The sequence below is a fragment of the Palaemon carinicauda genome, unplaced genomic scaffold (assembly GCF_036898095.1).
Source record: "Palaemon carinicauda isolate YSFRI2023 unplaced genomic scaffold, ASM3689809v2 scaffold180, whole genome shotgun sequence".
Classification (NCBI taxonomy): Eukaryota; Metazoa; Arthropoda; class Malacostraca; order Decapoda; family Palaemonidae; genus Palaemon; species Palaemon carinicauda.
In genome coordinates this window covers 114,266-135,200 of record NW_027169370.1, presented here as the reverse complement: position 1 = coordinate 135,200, position 20,935 = coordinate 114,266, and the positions used below count along the sequence as shown (strand labels likewise).

At 36.3% G+C, this 20,935-nt stretch overlaps 1 protein-coding gene across 8 annotated transcripts in view; it reads left to right on the top strand.

The window, feature by feature from the left end:
* Window positions 1-4,437: 4,437 nt before the first annotated feature.
* Window positions 4,438-20,935, top strand: part of LOC137635824 (transcription elongation regulator 1-like) — a 66,835-nt gene continuing 50,337 nt past the window's right edge. For 3 of the 8 annotated variants that reach the window (XM_068368256.1, XM_068368255.1, XM_068368252.1), the window contains exons 1-6: window positions 4,439-4,599; window positions 14,853-14,912; window positions 16,389-16,686; window positions 16,986-17,099; window positions 17,556-17,720; window positions 18,620-18,968. In XM_068368256.1, the coding sequence (XP_068224357.1) occupies window positions 4,469-4,599; window positions 14,853-14,912; window positions 16,389-16,686; window positions 16,986-17,099; window positions 17,556-17,720; window positions 18,620-18,968 (1,117 nt within the window). In that variant the 5' untranslated portion in view covers window positions 4,439-4,468. Of the gene's footprint in view, window positions 4,600-14,852; window positions 14,913-16,388; window positions 16,687-16,985; window positions 17,100-17,555; window positions 17,721-18,619; window positions 18,969-20,935 lie in introns of all 8 variants that reach the window. The other 5 variants (XM_068368260.1, XM_068368259.1, XM_068368253.1 and 2 more) reach the window with 4 other exon arrangements.

Here is a 20,935-nt window from a genome sequence, read left to right as displayed (position 1 = left end):
TCAAGTCTTTTTCATTTTTCCTTTCGTGGCTATAATATATATATATATATATATATATATATATATATATATATATATATATATATATATATATATATATATATATTCCCTATACACCTCTATCTCATTTCTACTGGTAGTGCCAAAATGGTACAGTCTACAGACATGACTTTATGCACTTCCATTGTATTTTTTTTCCTTTATTTTTTTTTATTTTACCCAATAATAAATCAAGAGTCGATATATTCCCTCCATATGAATGGGAATCAATATAAAATGAAAAGTATGGAACCCCTGACCAGTAGGTTGGCAGCCAGTGCAGGCAGCTACACCTTCAAAGCAAATAGAGTAGCATCATCTGCATATGCAACAAGCTTGTTTTCTAGACCAAACCACATGTCATGTGTATATAGTATGAAAAGTAATGGGCCAAAAACACTATCCTGAGGAACGCCAGATATCACATTCCTATACTCACTATGGTGCCCCTCAACAACAAGTTTTTGTGATCTATTAAAAAATTCAATAATGATGCTAAGAAACGACCCACCCACTCCCCTAACTGTTTGAGTTTGAAAAGAAGGGCCTCAGGATTAACACGGTCAAAGGCAGCACTAAAATCAAGGCCAATCATACGAACTTACTGACCACAATCAGGGGATTTCTGTACAGCATTGGAGATTGTAAGAAGGGCACCACATCCCCCAAGGCCTTTGCGAAAGCCAAATTGCAAACTAGGAAACAGATGATTACCCTCAGCAAACTTATTTAGACGTTTTTTCAAAAGGCGTTCAAAAACTTTAAATAATATGGGAGTTATGGAAATTTGACGGTAATCAGCTTAACTTGAGCAACCACAAACGCATTTACATAGTGGAGTAACATTACCAATTCTCCAACAAGTGCTAAAAGATCCTCTTCTTCCTGACTTGCGGAAAATAACAGCTAACTTTGGAGCTAAGGAATCTGCAGATTCTATAAAAATGGAAAAATACCATCTGGGGCTACACCTCCATAGAAAATGAAGGCCCATAAAGAGACCTCAATAAATTTTAATAACAGTGAGAATGCTATGACATCCACTGACCATTTTTTTAAGATTTTACCACTCTTCAATTCTATCGAAAGCGAGTTCCAATGTGGCTGTGACACCAACACAGTCTGCTGATTAGGTCATGGTGGCATACAATGGGATCAGGGTAGGATCCTTAGGGCAGTGCATTCAAAATAAGCCTGACAAGTGCGGAGTCTACTACCCTTGTCAAGACCCTGAAGAAACAACACCAATCTGCTATCTATACAGAGACAACTGGTTCACGAATAGGCCTACTGTATCAGTCTAGTGGGAGTATCTGGTAGCAGATATTGTAGACAATGCGAGAGCCAATAATATTGGTTATCTACTACCCCCCTCTGTCAAGGAAATGAAGAAACCTGTTCCTAAGACTAACTCTTCTGATGGAGTTATTGCCATGAGGTGGAAGGATAACATTGTTATCATCATTTTATAGCCAGCTGCTGGGTTGGCCCAAGTGAAGACAGTCTATATATATATATATATATATATATATATATATATATATATATATATATATATATATATATATATATTACTTGTTAAGCTATAACCCTAGTTGGAAAAGCAGAATGCTGTAAGCCCAGGGGTTCCAACGGGGAAAATAGCTCAGTGAGGAAAGGAAACAAGGATAAATAAAATATTTCAAGAGCAGTAACAACATTACAATAAATATTTTCTATGTATATGTATATATATATATATATATATATATATATATATATATATATATATATATATATAAAATATCACGAGAGATAGTGCTGAGAAATATGCAGCATCTCCAGTCTCTCCTTATCTTTGATGACCTGTTGCCAGTCACAAGGTCAAAAGCTTGGACAAATATTAGTAAGTAGAAGTTCTCAAACGAATGAACAGATTTCTTGAACAAAATAAAAACTAATGTGTATTTTCGCATATCCTCTTATGTATTTGTAATGTACATATGAAATATGTGTCCATAATTCTCTGAAATATGTGTTCATGAATTGTGTAGTTTACCCATACATTATATAAACGCATTCACATATGTATATATTAATGGCGTAATTATCGTAAGTTATGCATTACGTAGGTAATATGTAAATGGGCATGTATAGACGTATTTATGGAAAATGTAAGTTAAGAAATTGAAATATCATCGTATTGATAAATTAATATATTGCTTTTATATGATTTACTTAATAAAAGAATAATTTTTATTTAGTTCGTTACCCACACGTGAAAATATATTCCCACAATCTTAACCATCCGAAATAAACTAAAATTATAATTAATATCTATGATTCTTATTTAACAACGAGTATTTAGAGTACTGTTAAGTATTTTATCGTATTTAAGTAATAAAAATTGCCCTGTTTAAGCTTAATAAGAGATATAAGGACAAATATTAAAGTTTCCTTAGTTTGTCTGTACTTGCGGACGACAACATGTAAACAGAAATCTTTGGAGATGTGACTCCCTTTGTGGAAAAGTAAAATTTTGTGTCATTTAATAAGTAACTTTTATATTATAAATTTGATTGACGTTTTTTTTAATATAATAAACTTGCAGTATATTTAATTCTACCATTCTAAGATCTGATATTCCTTTTATCTCAATACTTGCACATAACATACAATGATTTTTTTGTGAATTCCATCATTACCATCATAAAATTATTAACCAATCATGAAATGCCAACATACACTGGTTTTAAACCAGTTATGAGACTATCCAGTCAAACCTTAGTTTGTTTATCCTAATACCAGTTATATTTTCATTAAAACAAATTTCTAATTATTCTCAACAAACAACAAACTATCGTTTTCATATGATGTTGGTTAATATAGCCCGGCCTTATACCAGCACACGGCCTTTCCCAAAGTTTGGTTAGTGTGGTGGATATATATATATATATATATATATATATATATATATATATATGTGTGTGTGTGTGTGTGTATGTATATATATATACAGTATATATATATATATATATATATATATATATATATATATATATATATATATATATATATGTGTGTGTGTGTGTGTGTGTGTATGTATATATATATATATATATATATATATATATATATATATATATATATATATATATATATATATATATATATATATGTATATATATATATATATATATATATATATATATATATAGAGAGAGAGAGAGAGAGAGAGAGAGAGAGAGAGAGAGAGAGAGAGAGAGAGAGAGAGAGAGAGAGAGAGAGAGAATTAAATACAATAATAAAAGAAAAGATAATTCCGAGTTTTGTATATAAGTAATGAATTATCTTTTCTTTTATTATTGTATGTAATTATCTCTCTCTCTCTCTCTCTCTCTCTCTCTCTCTCTCTCTCTCTCTCTCTCTCTCTCTCTCTCTCTCTCTCTCTCTCTCTATATATATATATATATATATATATATATATATATATATATACTGTATAGTGTATATATATATACATAATACAAACCAAAATGACTAAAACTAACTATAAAAAATAAATCAAACACCAGAGACACGACTAAACGCTCTCTAGAAAAGCCTAGAAGAGACCCACCTCCTTGTCCACCCTCTCGGTTCAGCGGAGTCAGGGGTGCCATTCGTACGATAATTATCGTACATGAACGATTATGTTAGGTCCAGTACAATGTACGATACATATCTTAGGTATATACAAGTGTTTGTGTTTAATTAGAAATTATATTAAGATATTTTGAAATAAGTCAATCATTTAACTCACTAATAATTATATTGAAACTGCACGAAAATTATGTTAGGTCCAGTACAATGTACGATACATATCTTATGTATATACATATATGTGTTTGATTAAACAATTATACTAAAATATTTTGAAATAAGTCAATCATGTTACTCTCTAATATGAGTCTTTTTATAGTTTATTTATGACATATTTGTTTTTGATGTTGTTGATAGTTTATATATGACATGTCTGTTTTGACGTTGTTACTTATTTCAGAATGATTTATTGTTAATTTGTTCTCTTCATTTATTTATTTCCTTATTTCCTTTCCTCACTGGGCTATTTTTCCCTGTTGGAGCCCCTGGGCTTATAGCATCTTGCTTTTCCAACTAGGGTTGTAGCTTGGATAGTAATAATAATAATAATAATTTGTTATCATCATTTATTTATTTCCTTATTTCCTTTCCTCACTGGGCTATTTTTCCATGTTGGGGCCCCTGGGCTTATAGCATCTTGCTTTTCCAACTAGGGTTGTAGCTTGGATAGTAATAATAATAATAATAATAACTGTGTACGATAATTTTGGTTGAAAAACGACAATTTTAAGGCTCATGTACGATAATCCAGACTCCTCTTCGGAGACTCCGATGACGTCACAGACGCCATAGAAGAACCAGCAACAAAATGTCGGATGAAGTCGAGGCGCCCGAACCAATAAAATCTGCGCCAGGCGATGGAGGAGGGAATCCCGAACCCGAAAATGACGTGGGTCCAGGACCTCACATGTCCATGAGGGGAAGAGGAGGAGGATTCAGGTGAGGAAGATTTAAATCGAGTTTGTTTTGTGGGTGTTTGTGAAGGAAGATGTTAAAACAAACTAAGAGTCGCGTTGGCGACATTTTTTTTTTTTTGACCTTCGGTTCTGTGACGCCTTGTTCTAACGAGGTCCCTTTATATTAAGGAGAGAATTTAGGCTCTGCCGGTTAATATAGGCTTGGTTTTAGGCTGTATATACATGTATATTTACTAGGATTCATTGTTTCAAGGTTAGGCCTATGCATCCTATCGTATCCTATCGTATCCTACCGGCATCAAGGCGTAGTCGTAATTAGGCCTATTTTACGCTTCTATAGGCTATATAGCCGCTTTTATATCCCTCAGAAGCTTTATAATTTGTATATAAAACGCCCTATTTAATCTTTATAACCCTGCAATCCTTAGGCGATGTACCGGTACATCTTCCGTAATTAGGCCTATTTTACGCTCCTATAGGCTATATAACCGGTTTTATATCTCACAGAAGCTTTATAATTTGTATATAAAACGTCCTTTTTAATCTATATAACCTTGCAATCCTTAGGCAATGCTGTACCGGTACATCTTCCTTAGTTTCGGTAATGGCGAACTGTAGGAAACTAAGGAAGATGTACCGGTACAGCATTACCTAAGGATTGCAAGGTTATGAAGATTAAATGGGACGTTTTATATACAAAATATAAAGTTTCTGAGGGATATAAAAGCGGTTATATAGCCTATAGAAGCGTAAAATAGGCCTACAGTTCCCCCGATGTATTTAGATCCTTTTAGCTTAGGACAATTCTTCCTTTACTAATTTACCGTCTTTTTGAGGTCTTTTATAAGTAGAATCATCAAATTCAATGATATTGTAACGGTTAAAGTAATCCTGTCTTGGTACACCATAGTTGTGTATCTATTAATAAAACTATAGGGCCTAATTAAAACAATAGGCCAAAATGCCTTTTCTATAATATTCCCTGTTGAAGAAAATGTGTTTTTGGTTTATTATCGCTCCGACTGTTATCTTGTATAGAATAAAAACGTTTGGAAATGGTCTACGGATCTTAAATATGTTGTGTAAATATATCCGGGGGGGGGCGCAGCTCCCCTGGGTAAGGACACAGCTTTTAGCATAGGTTAGGTGGGTTTTTTAAGTTAGCTTCTCCCGTCGTACTCGTAGGTAAGGAAACTTGTGTAAGGGGGGGTGTCCAAGGGGGCGAAGCCCCCCCTGGGTAAGGATACGGCTTTTAGCACAGGTTAGGTGGGTTTTTTAAGTTAGCTTCTCCCGCCAAAATCGTTTTTAGAACGACGGCCACAGTTCAGAATATTCCGTTTACTACGGGATCTGGCCGTCACCCTACAAAGGCTCCGGTTTATTTTTAGGTGATATGTACGTTTTTAATTCATAGGGCATGTTAACTTACCTACCAATTTGATAAATATATATCTTCTAACTTGGTTTCATTATTATTTTTTTTACTTGCTAAGCTAAAACCCTATTTGGAAAAGCAGGATGCTATAAGCCCAAGGGCTCCAACAATGAAAATAACCCAGTGAGGAAAGAAAATAAGGAAATGAACCATATGAGAAATAATGAATAATCAAAATGAAATATTCTAAGAACAGTAACAAAATCTAACCAGATATTTCATATATAAACTATAAAAGGAGACTTTTGTCAGCCTGTTCAATATAAAAACATTTGCTGCAAGTTTGAACTTTTGAAGCTCTACCCATTCAATTACCTTAGCTTGCCCTAAGACAATTCGGGGTAGTTTGTAGCGCTACGGCCAAAGCGTCCTAATTTGTTTATTATCGCTCCGACTGTTATCTTGTATAGAATAAAAACGTTTGGAAATGGTCTACGGATCTTAAATATGTTGTGTAAGGGGGGGTCCGGGGGGCCGCAGCCCCCTGGGTAAGGACACGGCTTTTAGCATAGGTCAGGTGGGTTTTTTAAGTTAGCTTCTCCCGTCGTACTCGTAGGTAAGGAAACTGTTGTGTAAGGGGGGTCCGGGGGGGGGAGGGGGCGCAGCCCCCCTGGGTAAGGATACGGCTATTAGCATAGGTTAGGTGGGTTTTTTAAGTTAGCTTCTCCCGTCGTACTCGTAGGTAAGGAAACTGTTGTGTAAGGGGGGTCCGGGGGGGGAGGGGGCGCAGCCCCCCTGGGTAAGGATACGGCTTTTAGCATAGGTTAGGTGGGTTTTTCAAGTTAGCTTCTCCCGCCAAAATCGTGTTTAGAACGACGGCCACAGTTCAGAATATTCCCGTTTTCTACGGGATCTGGCCGTCACCCTACAAAGGCTCCACAATTCGTAACCCTGCATTTACTTCACGACTGATTTCGGTGCTATAACTTGGTTTTCAAACTTGTCGCCTAGTTTAACCGGAGCCTTTGTATGTCCGTGATCAGTTCCTCACGCGTTCATTAAAAACGGACATCCACTAACCTAAACTTCCCCCCTTAACCTAACCTACAAACAGTGTCCTTACCTACTTACCTAACGGGGCCCCTGCAACCCCCCTTATTATTATTATTATTACTATCCAAGCTACAACCCTAGTTGGAAAAGCAAGATGCTATAAGCCCAGGGGCTCCTACAGGGAAAAATAGCCCAGTGAGGAAAGGAAATAAGGAAATAAATAAATGAAGAGAACAAATTAACAATAAATCTTTCTAAAATAAGTAACGTCAAAACAGACATGTCATATATAAACTATTAACAACAACAAAAACAAATATGTCATAAATAAACTATAAAAAGACTCATGTCCGCCTGGTCAACAAAAAAGCATTTGCTCCAACTTTGAACTTTTGAAGTTCTACTGATTCAACCACCCGATTAGGAAGATCATTCCACAACTTGGTCACAGGTGGAATAAAACTTCTAGAGTACTGCGTAGTATTGAGCCTCGTGATGGAAAAATACACTGCCGTATTCTAAGTTAGACATAATAATACATACAGACCGCTATCATACATACATCCCGTTCAACCTGCCCTTACAACTTGTACAATTTTTGCCGATTGGAAACGTTCAAATGTCTGTTGTATCTAAAAAATATACCAGAAATGCTTCATTGGTAGATGGTTAGCCGTTTATTCTATCCTCCCGTCCTCCAAGTAAGTTATCTGAATCGGACGTCTGAAATATATAAGAGAATTGCTATATATTGTTCTTTTCTAGAAGGACACTCCAAAGTCAAACCATTGATCTCTAGTTTTGGGTAGTGCAATAGCCTCTGTGCCATGGTCTTCCACTGTCTTGGGTCAGAGTTCTCTTGCTTGAGGGTACACTTGGGCACGCTATTCTATCTTATTTCTCTTCCTCTTGTTTTGTTATAGTTTTTATTGTTTATATACGAGACTTTTATTTTAATGTTATTACCGTTCCTAAAATGTTTTCTTATTTCCTTTCCATACTGGGCTGTTTTCCCTATTGGAGTCCCCAGACTTAGAGCATTCTGCTTTTCCAACTAGGGTTGTAGTTTAGCAAGTAATACTAATAGTAGATATATGTCTACTGTAGGGTCCGGAGCCTTTAAATATGTGGCCTCAAGACTATACAATAGGATCCTACTAGACACCCAAAAGACTGAAGATATTAAGGCTTTCATGAGGAAACTGAAGACTTTCTTATTCTCTCAAGTGTTTCTATAACGAAGATTTGAAAATAAACGAGTAATATGCCGTGCGAACTGTTGAATGCCTTCGAAAGAACATGATAAAATGACTGTGGAGATCCTGTAGAGATTAGGGTTCCCCTTCTGTGTAGGATGAGAAAAACAGCCCTTAAAGTAACTACATATGTAGACTAAAGTATATTGAAAGTATTGGCTGTGGTTGAATTTAACATTAAATTTGTGATGGTTTTCTTGTTGTTGTTGTTGTTGTTGGGCGGAGGGATTTGCCTTTCCATCGGCACCTCCTTGGGTTTTCTTCTTTATTCTAATTCTTTTATTTTCTTCTCTCTTTTTTTTCCACATTTGATAGATATATTCTTTTCTTTTCTCTATTCCTTCTTTCTTGAACAGCACATTTCCTATTATCTTCTTCTTTTCTTCTTCATACGGCTGTTGCAATTCCACTATTTTTCTTCTTTCGTCGCTGAGGTCAGGACACTCGAGAAGAAAGTGGTTTACTGTAATGAACATCAAATCCTCATGTTCCCCTTGCCAAACTAGGACGATGATTCTTCCTCGTCCTCACACTAACCCAAAGTGTCCTTGGACGCCGTGGTTTTACGTGACGTATATTTAGGTTCATTTGAATGGTGAATGAGTAATGGTCTGCTAGCTTGAACTGTTGATACCATAGTGATCTCTGGTTTTTATGTTGGAAGAATATGGTACATGATTCCTGTATTACTATTTACCTCTGTCAACGAAGTTGTAAGGAGGTTATGTTTGTGTGATGTGTGTCTTTTTGTTAGTGAATGCCTTCCTCTCCACAATTTTAATTGTTTAGTAATGAAACTTGGAGGGTTTAACTGTTATGTAAAAAGCTGGAAAATATTAAATTTTGTAAGGTCAAGGTCATACTCGAGCAAAACGTCCAATTCATGTATTCAGACATAAGTTTGGATATTTGCGTGCATGAAAATCCACGCTAATTAATACATGTCAAGGTCGAGAAAAAGCTGCCGCGGTGGAGTTCTGCGCTTGACTGAGTGCCCCTCTAGTTTGTAGTTTTTCCCTACCAGCCTATACTGTAGTATTCATAATCAACTTTGGACAAAGGTTTTTGTGAGTCTTGCTGACAAATGATTTGTCGCCATTTCTTGGTCATATTGAATATATTAACCAAGATACAATGAAATGATACCGATGGATTACAGGTTTTTGTGGGCTATCTTCTCCGATGACAACCTACCAATATTGGTAATACACTACTGGATTGCAGTGTAAACGAGGGAATGATAAGGAATTTGGTGCCCTGTGTTTTTTATTCTTATTAACACTTACCAAGTTTTTGTCATGTATATCGTTCTTGACACTCCCCAAGAGAGATTAGTACACCAAACTTTCAACCATGCTCCACAAGGAACTATAAGAGTTGCTAGGCCCAGGCCTACATGGCTGAGGAGGACTATGAAATGTGAAGTAGCAAATGATGAATGGAGAAGTATTGATTTAAAAGCTAGAGACAACTGGCGAAATCTTACCGAGGCCCTTTGTGTCAGTAGGCATAGGAGTTGATGATGATGTTATTCATAGATGGGTCTCTTTGCACCTCGTTTTGATAGAGAGGCATTTTATTGTTTTTCACATCGAATTCAAAGATTGGCGACCTAAGTTGGAAGCATGATTGGTTCTTTTCTTGCTGCGGATTGTCCAATAGACTACAGTTTTGGAAATGAGGCATGGTGCCAGAAGACTACCTTCGGTTGATGATTATGACTTGTTTGGTGTATATGCTCGAGGTGTGATCTTTTTATTACCTCCGCCAATGAAGTTGGAAGGAGATTATGTTCGCCACAATTTTAATCGTACTGTAATGAAACTTTCAGGGATTAACTGTTATGTAAAAGGCTGGAAATGATCAAATTTTGAAAGGTCGTGACCATGTTCAACCAAAATGTCCAATTCACATAATCAGCCATAAGTTTAGACATCGCTGTCGCAGAGACTTCAAACTTGTTTCACATTTGAGTGTATGAAAATCCACGTCAATTAATACATGTTAAGGTCAAAGGTGTCGTGGCGGAAGTTTGGGCTCTACTGAGTGCCAATATAGTTCTTTCTGTGTCTTGTTTTCAAAGTAATTAGTCTGAGATCAGGTTAAGGTAGAACTTTAAAAGTTCAAACATGCAGCAAATATTTTTGTATTGAACAGGCTGACAAAAGTCTTTTTATAGTTTATATAAAAAATGTCTGTTTTTAAGATATTTTATTTAGATTGTTCATTACTTTTCATATCATTTATTCATGTCCTTATTTCCTTTCTTCACTGGGCTAATTTTTCCCTGTTGAAGCCCTTAGGCTTATAGCATCTTTCTTTTCCAACTAGGGCAATAGCTTAGGATGTAAAAATAATAATACCATAGAGAGGTTTGAAGGAGGATGAATCCTCTGTCCTAAGTAAGAAAAACTGCATCCTATCTGAAGTTAGGTGGGTCTGGTCAGTTTCAAGGTCATTTTAGTAATTAGTTTACCCCCCTTCCCCAGAACCCAATTTCCTAACGTGGGTCCCTATTCTTGTTATCCTTTGCAGAACCCAATTTCGTACTGTGGTTCCCTATTCTTGTTATCCTTTGCAGAACCCAATTTCGTACCGTGGTTCCCTACTCTTGTTATCCTTTGCAGAACCCAATTTCGTACCGTGGTTCCCTAATCTTGTTATCCTGTGGTCCTCAATCACAAAAACACTTTTAATATCCAATAAAAGTTACCGTCAGATTTGATGGTAAAAACACTTATGGTAAAGTTATGATATTCCTAAACCAACCCTGGTCTAAACTTGTTACGTCCGAAAAGAGGTTATGTTTTACGCCATGTTCGTTTGTGAATAGCTTCCTGGCCACAATTTTAATCGTAGAGTAATGAAACTTGCAGGGATTAACTTATGTAAAAAGCTGGAAAGGATTAGATTTTGGTAGGTCACTGTCAAGCAAAATGTCCAATTCACGTAATCAGCCATAAGGTTGGACATCGGTGTGACAGAGACTTCAAACTTGGTTCATCTTTGAGTATATGAAAATCCTTGCAAATTAATACGTTCTAAGGTCGAGGTCGAGAAATAAACAGCCGTGGCAGAGGTCTGCACTCTGAGTGCCCCTTTAGTTGTAACATCAATCGCAACTTTACATGTCATGACCTAAAATTTTGCAAAGGGGTTCTTGCATAAAAGGGCCTTGTGTTGTGATCATTAGTGTACAGTATACAGTATCCTATTCAATCCAAAACAATGCAACCTAACCTAATTTAGTGAAAGGATCTTTTAAAATATAAAAAACAAGTTTTTATAGCATTTTTTTGCAAGGACGTACCGGTACGTCCATGGGGGTAAAGGGATGGCTTTTGTGAAACGTACCAGTACGTCCTTTGGGGGTAAAAGGGTTAAGCATTGGTATCTGACATTCTGTTAAGTGTTTTTATACTGACAAAGTTTGGATGTATTTTCTAACTTTAGTTTCATTAGTTACCTATGCCAACGAAGTTGGAAGGTAATTTTTTTCGCCCCTGTTTGTGTGATTGTTTGTGAACAGCTTCCCGGCCACGATTTTAGTCGTAGAATAATGAAACTTGTTGGGAGTAACTGTTATGTAAAAAGCTGGAATGGTTAAATTTTGGAAGGTCAAGGTCATGGTCAGACAAAATGTCCAAGTCACGTAATCAACTGAAAGTTTGGACATTTACTCACAGAGACTTCAAACTTGGTTCATATTTGAGTGTATGAAAATCCATGCCAATTAATATATGTCAAGGTCGAGAAATAAGCTGCCGTGGTGAAGGTCTGCGCTCTACTGTCTGCCCCTCTAGTTAAGAGACTTCCATGCAATATTTTGTTGATTCTCTGCTTTAAACTTGCTCTTTCGAAGTTTCTAATGGTTAAAACTGAATGTGTTTATCATTGTAAAGTATAACTATTTCCCCTGAATAACTTAAGGGGGAATAATTTACACATGCTTGTGTCAATTTCGAAGCTGAACATTACCTCATTGATTGTGGAAACTTGTGTGTAGTCACTGGATAATTCTACCTCCCTTCTCCCTGTTTATTTTATTATAAGGCAGTGCATAGTATGATTCCAAGGCAAAACAATGAATAAAATCCATTATTGAATGTTACACGAGAACCGGTCAGGTTAGTGATGTAAATCGAGGAATATCTGTATCCGATATAATTAACCTCAACAATCTGCCTTATCACATATCTGATACATTGCAACATCAATATGGCATACATCATTCCGTATCCCCACACTTCAGATGTAGCCATTTTCGATGCATGCAAGATCAACCTCGTGTAACCTTAAAACCCAAAGACAAGGTGAAAGCAACTGGATATATCATTTACATTATGTAGATCTAAATATTTTCATCAGAGAAGTATTTCAAGACAAAAAAATATTTCCTGGAAGAAATATTCCCAGGACACTTTTCAACGGCAAGTTTTTCACGTCAACTCTGTTTTTATCTAATCTCTCTACAATCGTGTTCTCTCAATTTTCCCACCCCCTGTTTGAACATCTTTATTACTGTGTGCTCAGTAATAAAACTCGCCCTACCATCGTCTCATTAGTTTGATGCTTTTGATTTTCATCATAATTCAGTCTCATTTTAGGATTTCTGGTTACCTCTGCCAACAAAGTTGGAAGGAGGTTTTGTTTTTGCCCCTGTTTTTGTGTTTGTTTGTGAACAGCTTCCTGGACACAATGTTAATCATAGAGTAATGAATCTTGCAGGGATTAACTATTATGTAAAAAGCTGGAATTTATAAAATTTTGGAAGGTCACGGTCAAGCAAAATGTCCAATTCACGTAATCAGTCATAAGTTTGAACATCGTCACAGAGACTTCAAATTTGGTTCATATTAGAGTAGGAAAATCTTCGCTAATTAATGCATGTTAAGGTCAAGGCTGAGCAAGAGGTTAAGAAATCAGCTTCCGTGACAGAGGTCTGCGCTCTACCGAGTGTCCCTTCAGTTTTTTTTCTGTTTTTGGTCTCTACAGTTCTGTTGGCCAAATGTTGCCTTACTGTATCTGTTGTTGTAATGTACTATTACTACCATTGAGGTTCATATCTAGAAATACAGTACTACTGTTGGCTTCCAATCACTGTAGTACATGTTGCTTCCTTTCTTCCATCTTGCAGTTCTGAACTTTGGTGACATCTATAAGGTCTTGTATGGTATCTATAAAAATAGGGCATAACAATGGGAATGTCTACTTTTATGTAAATATTTAGCAGTTCTTACAGTTTCACATTTCATTTGTTCTGTCATTAAACAAACATAACAGTATTTAACCCTTTTACCCCCAAAGGACGTACTGGTACGTTTCACAAAAGCCATCCCTTTACCCCCATGGACGTACCGGTACGTCTTTGCAAAAAAATGCTATAAAAATTATTTTTTTCGTATTTTTGATAATATTTTGAAAAAATTCAGGCATTTTTCAAGAGAATGAGACCAACCTGACCTCTCTACGACAAAAATTAAGGCTGTTAGAGCAATTTGAAAAAAAATATACTGCAAAATGTGCTAGGGAAAAAATAACCCCTTGGGGGTTAAGGGTTAGAAATTTCCAAATAGCCTGGGGGTAAAAGGGTTAATAGGGTTTATTCCTTTCGTTGAAGCTAAAACTAGACATAAGACTTTTAAGCAAGGTAGCCTGGGTAACCGGCCTCTCACACACACACACCAGTGTATTTTGATCACTTTTCTCTTGGCTTAGAGAGAGTATACAAATTACATCCAAATATATCATTTGTTACATTGCTTTGTCTTGACTCATTTAAGCATTTGCAACAAATGAAAAAGTAAGAAAAAACATCTGAATAACCTTCCCTCTTCATCTAACAATCCCTAGAGTACCATGCTAGAAAGCTGTGGGTCTTATGATGGGGAAAACAAAACGTGTAGTATCAATGGTATTGGTGAAATATGATGATATAATTTATTTATATACTCAAGAACAGTGCAATTAACTTTGTGTTTGTCTTGAGTAATAATAGTGGTAATGAAGGGTAAACTGAATTTTCCTTATGCTAGAAGTTCTTTATAGCCCAAAAATGTTTGAAGACATTCTATATTTATGGTATTTTTTTCTGTAATTAAAATATTTTTCCTTGCAATTATGCATTTTGAATATTTTAAATGTATGGTACAAACACTTATACATTGTGCGAGTCGATGAATGTCTCGTTCCAAGTTTTCTGTGTCACGGTAAGTCCCCTACATAAGAAGGAGATGTTTCAAGTGTGGATTCTTAAGTCAGAATGTTCATAAATCCAGCATAATTAATTTAGACATATAGCTCGTAGCCCCTCGACCCCTTGCTTACCAACGTTAATAGTTGGTTGATCTCGCTAAAGCTAGTGAACTAGACTATGTGTGTATCTAGAATGTCTTTACATCTATTTCTATAATACAGTAAAATTTATGTAGAGAAAAAGTTACTTGATGTCTAATGTTTAGTACTGATTTGAAATACTTTGCACAAGAATCTAACCTAAAAGTTCTCTCTTATCCGGGGGACTACCTGTTCCTATTTATTGAACATTATTTATCTTAATTGCTGTGTTTTGTTGTTCCCCTTTTTGTCTAGTTGCCGCGACCTTCAATCAGAATGGTGGCCTCTGCCGGTAAAACGGCAGATCTACAGAAGGTGGGCATGATCTCACGTTTACGAGAACCTTCCACATTATTCCTCCCTTCTCCGTCTCTTTTTCCGCACGGGGCTACTTCCCCCAACGGGGCCCTTGGGCTTGTAGCATTCTGCTTTTCCAACTAGGGTAGCGCTTGGCTTGTAATAATGATCATACTTATAAATTGTTTTTAATGGAGGGATGCTCAAAATTGGCTGTCATTTGCGTGTGCTTTAATCAGAGAGAGCATTTGTGGTGCTATTTGTAGGAGCCAAGCCATCACAGGCACCCCTGTCTTTTTTTGTATGTTGGGGGACCTCATGTTCTTAAACTATATGCTGAATGCACTTTGTAAACTGTCCTTTCACAGTCTGGAATGGAGTCCCATATGTTGAAGATTCACTTAAACACAGTAGTAGACGCCCTTCGAGGGTTGCCAGATAACTGAATTATCTGGATAAATGATCATCTCTCCAAATTATTGTAGCACCCTGAAAAGCACATTAAAATGTATTAAACTATATATGCATCAGTATTACCATTATTATCACAAGTAATCATTTACAGTAGTAGAAATTAGGTTGTTTTCAATAAGGGATATGTTAATACAGTACTGTATTTTTTCTTTTGTTGATAAAATTAGGAAAATTTTGTTATGTCCCAAAAATTCCTAAGATATAAAAATATTGCAATAAATCTATTAAGATCGATAGATAGATATATTCTTGTTTTGCAGGATTTTTATTTTGTAAATACAACATGTTTCTGCTAAAACTAATCGTCAGCTGATAAAAGAGGGAAGGTTTCGTGGCCTGACTAGCAAAATTGGTTGTGGTACTGTATGTACGTTTTAAGCTTTAAATCGTATAATTTCATTTGCTGTGTTTGCCAAGCTTTCGAAGACACGTTTTAAGAATTTGCCTTATGTCATTGTAAATTTTAACTTATTTATATTTGTTACTAGAAAACTATTATCTCTGTATGGTTACTTGTTTTGTGATTCCCGGACAGTTGCTCCCCACGATTAGGTTTGGAAACTGAGAATTATTTTGTATATAATGACCAAATTGTTTGGATAATCTTTATTTACTGGATAGTATTGTACAGTATGTTATAGGCTAACCACACTGTTGGATGCATACCAGCCACCTTTGAAATAGAGTTGCGGTTATTTGAGTACTGGGTGAGGGGGAGTTCACTTACACTATATATACTTCATATGGAGGTACATACTGTACAGTATATATACTTCATATGGGTGTACATACAGGACACTATATATATTTCATTTGAGTGTACATACTGTACACTATATATACTTCATATGGGTGTACATACTGTATACTTCATATGGGTGTTCATAATGTACACTATATATACGTCATATTGGTGTTAAAGTTAAAGTTTTATTTATATTTTTATTGCTGATTGTCATTTTTTCCAATTTTATTTATAAGTATACTGTACAAATCGCTAAAAAAAATTTTCTTTCCCAGGGGGAGGGGCCGAGGGTTCGGTCCAATGGGACCGATGGGACCAATGGGTCCGATGGGGCCTATGGGTCCGAGAGGACCCGGAGGTCCAGGCGGACCGGGACCGGGTGGACCCAGGTTTCGGGGAAGAGGCGGGCCCGGATTCAGACCACCACCGCCAGGATTTAGAGGACCCCCGCCCTTTGGATCCAGAGGTCCGCGTTTTGGACCGAGGGGTCCGCCTCCGCCGTTTGATCCAAATTGGGGACCGATGCCCCCACCACCACCTGGGATGGGTGGACCCATGGGGCCTCCAGGCATGGTGAGGACTTTGTGAAAATTATAATTCAAGTTAATATCTTTTAATATCCAAGCTATATGTCTAATGAACCTTTAAGTTATCAATGTTAACTTAAATGAATTTATAGTTAATACAGTATTACAAGTATCTATATTTAGCATATTTTCACGTCTTTCATGTTCAATTTTACAAATTAAAATTTAAAAAATCTTAAATTAAAAAAAAAAAGGAATTCCTAAATATAAAGTTTGTTAGTCAATATGGAATGCTGTACGTAAAATGCTTTAAAAATTCTTGTTTCAATTTTCTCTTGATTCCAGCCCCCGATGGGACCAATGGGGCCGATGGGACCAATGGGTCCACCCGGACCATGGGGACCAATGGGTGGACCACCCGGCCATGGAGGTCCACCAAATCAACAGCCCAACCAGAATGTAAGTACAGCCAGGGAGTGTTGTGAAGGTTATATTGTTGAAGTTTTTCGGCTCGGTATTTTAACGGCAGATTTTATTTCTTAGTAAATTTCAAAATTATTTTAGATGTAGGACCACTTGTAATTTATACTAGGAAGGTTTCAAAGGCAGAACTTATAAGTTCTGCCTTTGAAACCTTCCAAGTACTAATTACAAGTGGTCCTACATCTAAAATGACATTGAAATTTACAAAGATATAAAATTTGCCGTTAAAATACTTTGAGCAGCAAAACTTCAACCAACAAAATTTTATCATTTTAAATGTAGGACCACTGTTCTTTTACTTATAACCTTTCAAAGACAACTATTTGTAATGTATATCATTAAAAAATTTGAAATTAAACCTTTGCAAATTGCATGAAGTAAGTGTTGTAATGCGAGTGTACTGAATTGTGGTTCCTCTTCAAAACGACGTAGCAGCAACAACAGCAGAACTCGTTTGGTGGGATGGACCTGAGCGGCGAGATTTGGGTCGAAACCAAGACAGGCGAGGGCAAGTCCTATTATTACAATGCCCGCACTCGCGAGACTACCTGGACCAAGCCGGAGGGTGATGGCATCAAGATTCTTACCCAGCAGGAGGTGAGTGTATCATAGATGAAGTTGGGGTTCACCCTTGAAAGTATTAGCTGGTTTACTGCTGTCACTGATCACCTTACTGTGCGTTGTAGGCAGGATTTTTGTCTGGAATGTAGCTGCCCATGTTTTTTAACTTTTTACATATATACATATACCAAGGCACTTCCCCCAATTTTGGGGGGGTAGCCGACATCAACAAAGAAACAAAAACAAAAAGGGGACCTCTACTCTCTACGTTCCTCCCAGCCTAACAAGGGACTCAACCGAGTTCAGCTTTTAGCTTTTTACTTTAGCTATTTACCCCTATTCCCTTTTATCCATTTTGCTAGCCATCCTCCTTTGAATTTGTATGCCCTCCCGGGGTGTAGTCTATTGGTGATAGTAATTCTCTTCTATTGAAAAATTACTGACGTTTATCATCACTGTAGGTTCTGATATGTAGACATTTCAGTAGTGGTTTTAATAATGCTTGCTCCCCACGAAGGATGCGAGAATATGCTTCATTTTATGTACAGCATTGATATCCTGTTCTGTGTTGTGTAGTATAAGACAACTGCAAAAATATCACTTGAATTTGATAGTGGATATCGGTATTCTGATTTTGCTAGGAAATTAAACCAGTTGTTTATATGCTTTCCTACAAGTTTTGTGTCTTAGCTAATTACAAGTGTATTTCCTATGCTGAATTTTACTCTTCTGATGTTTACTATGAAAGATATTCATATGAAAATAGTCCAGAAAATGAGGAAAATTGTCACAAGTTTATAAATTAGAAACATGTGGTATCCCTTTTTGGTATTATAAAGGTTTTTATTTACTTTTTCAAGTTCAGAATAGTTTTTTTTTATTGAATTGAATGCCTTTCTTATGGCGCACGAGTAACGCGATCAATTTGCTCTTAGGTTGAAGCAATGGCCCAGGCAGCTGGAGTAACTCCTCCCAACCAAGGAGGTGGCAGCAATGCTCCACCAAATGCCAGCGGGAACGCTGGCAACAACAGCCAAGGGCCAGGCGGGTCGAACGCTCTACCTCTAGAAAACGGTGAGCAGGACGATCAGGATGATGACGGTGGCGGCGGTGGAGGAGGAGGCGGCGGCCCTAGCTGGCAAGGACCTCCAGGCCAGTGGGGACCACCGGGAGGTGGTATGGGACCTCCACCAGGGGGACCGCCCTTCGGAATGCCTCCCGGAGGACCGTACCCAGGAGGACCCGGTGGGCCTCCACCATATGGTATGCCTCCAGGACCCCCAGGTATGTTATGTTTCAAAGACATTTTGGTTGAAGGTGAAATGATGATAGTTGATTGGAATTTATTACTTTCATAGGTTAATATAGTTTACAACTGGTGTTTGAAATTGCTTATTGCATTGGGGTTCAAATTCTAAATTCATTAGGGTATTGACCCCCAAGGAGTGTATTGCTGTTGGCGCACATCAAGTGTTACACTGTAGGCAATACTCAAAGCTTCTACTATACCTCCATTCCAGCTTCCTTTCTTCCACCTTGCTGTCCAACTTCTCGACATTTCATTCCTGTTGACCTGGGTGCTGAATGACCATCTATGCCCTAGTGACAGGGTTTTAGGTCTAAATTTACAAATTCAATTAATTGGGGTCTGAAGGAAAGTAATTGTTCAGCGATGTTAAAGTCTTTTGATCTCATATATATATATATATATATATATATATATATATATATATATATATATATATATATATATATATGTATATATATATATATATATGTATATATATATATATATATATAATATATAATATATATATATATATATGCATATACATATATATATATATATATATATATATATATATATATATATATATATATATATATATATATTAACCTCCCTTGATGTTCATTTTGCTTCTCTCTTAAAGCCGGGTTTATATTGACGTTTAACACAAAACACAAAAGAAAATTCTAGTGCACCAGTCAGTAAGAGTTTAATGGAATCAATCCGGTCTTTATGACCTTCACACTCAAATTCAGATTCTTCTACTGTGAAATCCTTGCACTTACGTCATCCTGTCTGTTCTTTACGACCACTATATTAAGTTATTTCTGATGGCAGTGTCATTGGTCTGATGTAAGATTTTACTTGCGCATTTTGAGTTTTCTCTAATGATGTGTGAATTTCAGTACTTGTACCTCAACTCCTAAAATCAGTTCCTTGCCTAGTGCAGGTGAAAAGTTTCCTGTTCAAAGTGAAAATCAGGATAGTCAAATTTTTTTTATTCATTATGTAAAGAAACTTCTCATTTCAGCTATTAACCCTTTTACCCCCAAAGTACGTACTGGTACGTTTCACAAAAGCCATCCCTTTACCCCCATGGACGTACCGGTACGTCCTTGCAAAAAAATGCTATAAAAATTATTTTTTTCATATTTTTGATAATTTTTTGAAAAAATTCAGGCATTTTCCAAGAGAATGAGACCAACCTGACCTCTCTATGACAAAAATTAAGGCTGTTAGAGCAATTTAAAAATAATATACTGCAAAATGTGCTGGGAAAAAAATAACCCCTTGGGGGTTAAGGGTTGGAATTTTCCAAATACCCCGGGGGTAAAAGGGTTTAACAGTTATACATTTATTGACATTAACTTCTAGATTATCTTACTGCTATTGTACAGTAGAGTATACTTTTAAATGTTGTTATAAGCAAGGCTTTGAGAGAGAAGCAATATGAATACCAGGCGGTTATAGAAATTAAAGATTTAAATATACTTCTGTTGTTGTCATGCATAAGATATCTTAAAATAGTAGTCCAGTATTCTCATGTATAAGTTTAAAGAACAACAGAACTAGATATCTAGTTTGAAAGGGACAATTTGCAATAATGTTTGAAAAGAAAAAAGGTTTATTCTTTAATTATTCATAGCAGTTTTGACATGTCTTTAAGGTTAATTGGAGCAGCTACTGATTGTTGACAAATTCAATTCTGATGAGTGTTGTATGCTAAGGGGACATTCTTTCATAATTTTACAATTGAATCCTAGCAGCATTGTAAATACTTTGATAGACAAGAAAATGAAAAAATTCAGTTGTAGTGTATTTGTTGTATTTTATAGAATCATTCAAGGTCTTTTGTTTGTAATTTCTCCTTGACATTTAAAAGTACTGGAAAAAGAGGTTATGTCATGAATTTATAGGTAGACTAGTCCACACGATGGCATGTAATCAAAAGTGTAACAACCTT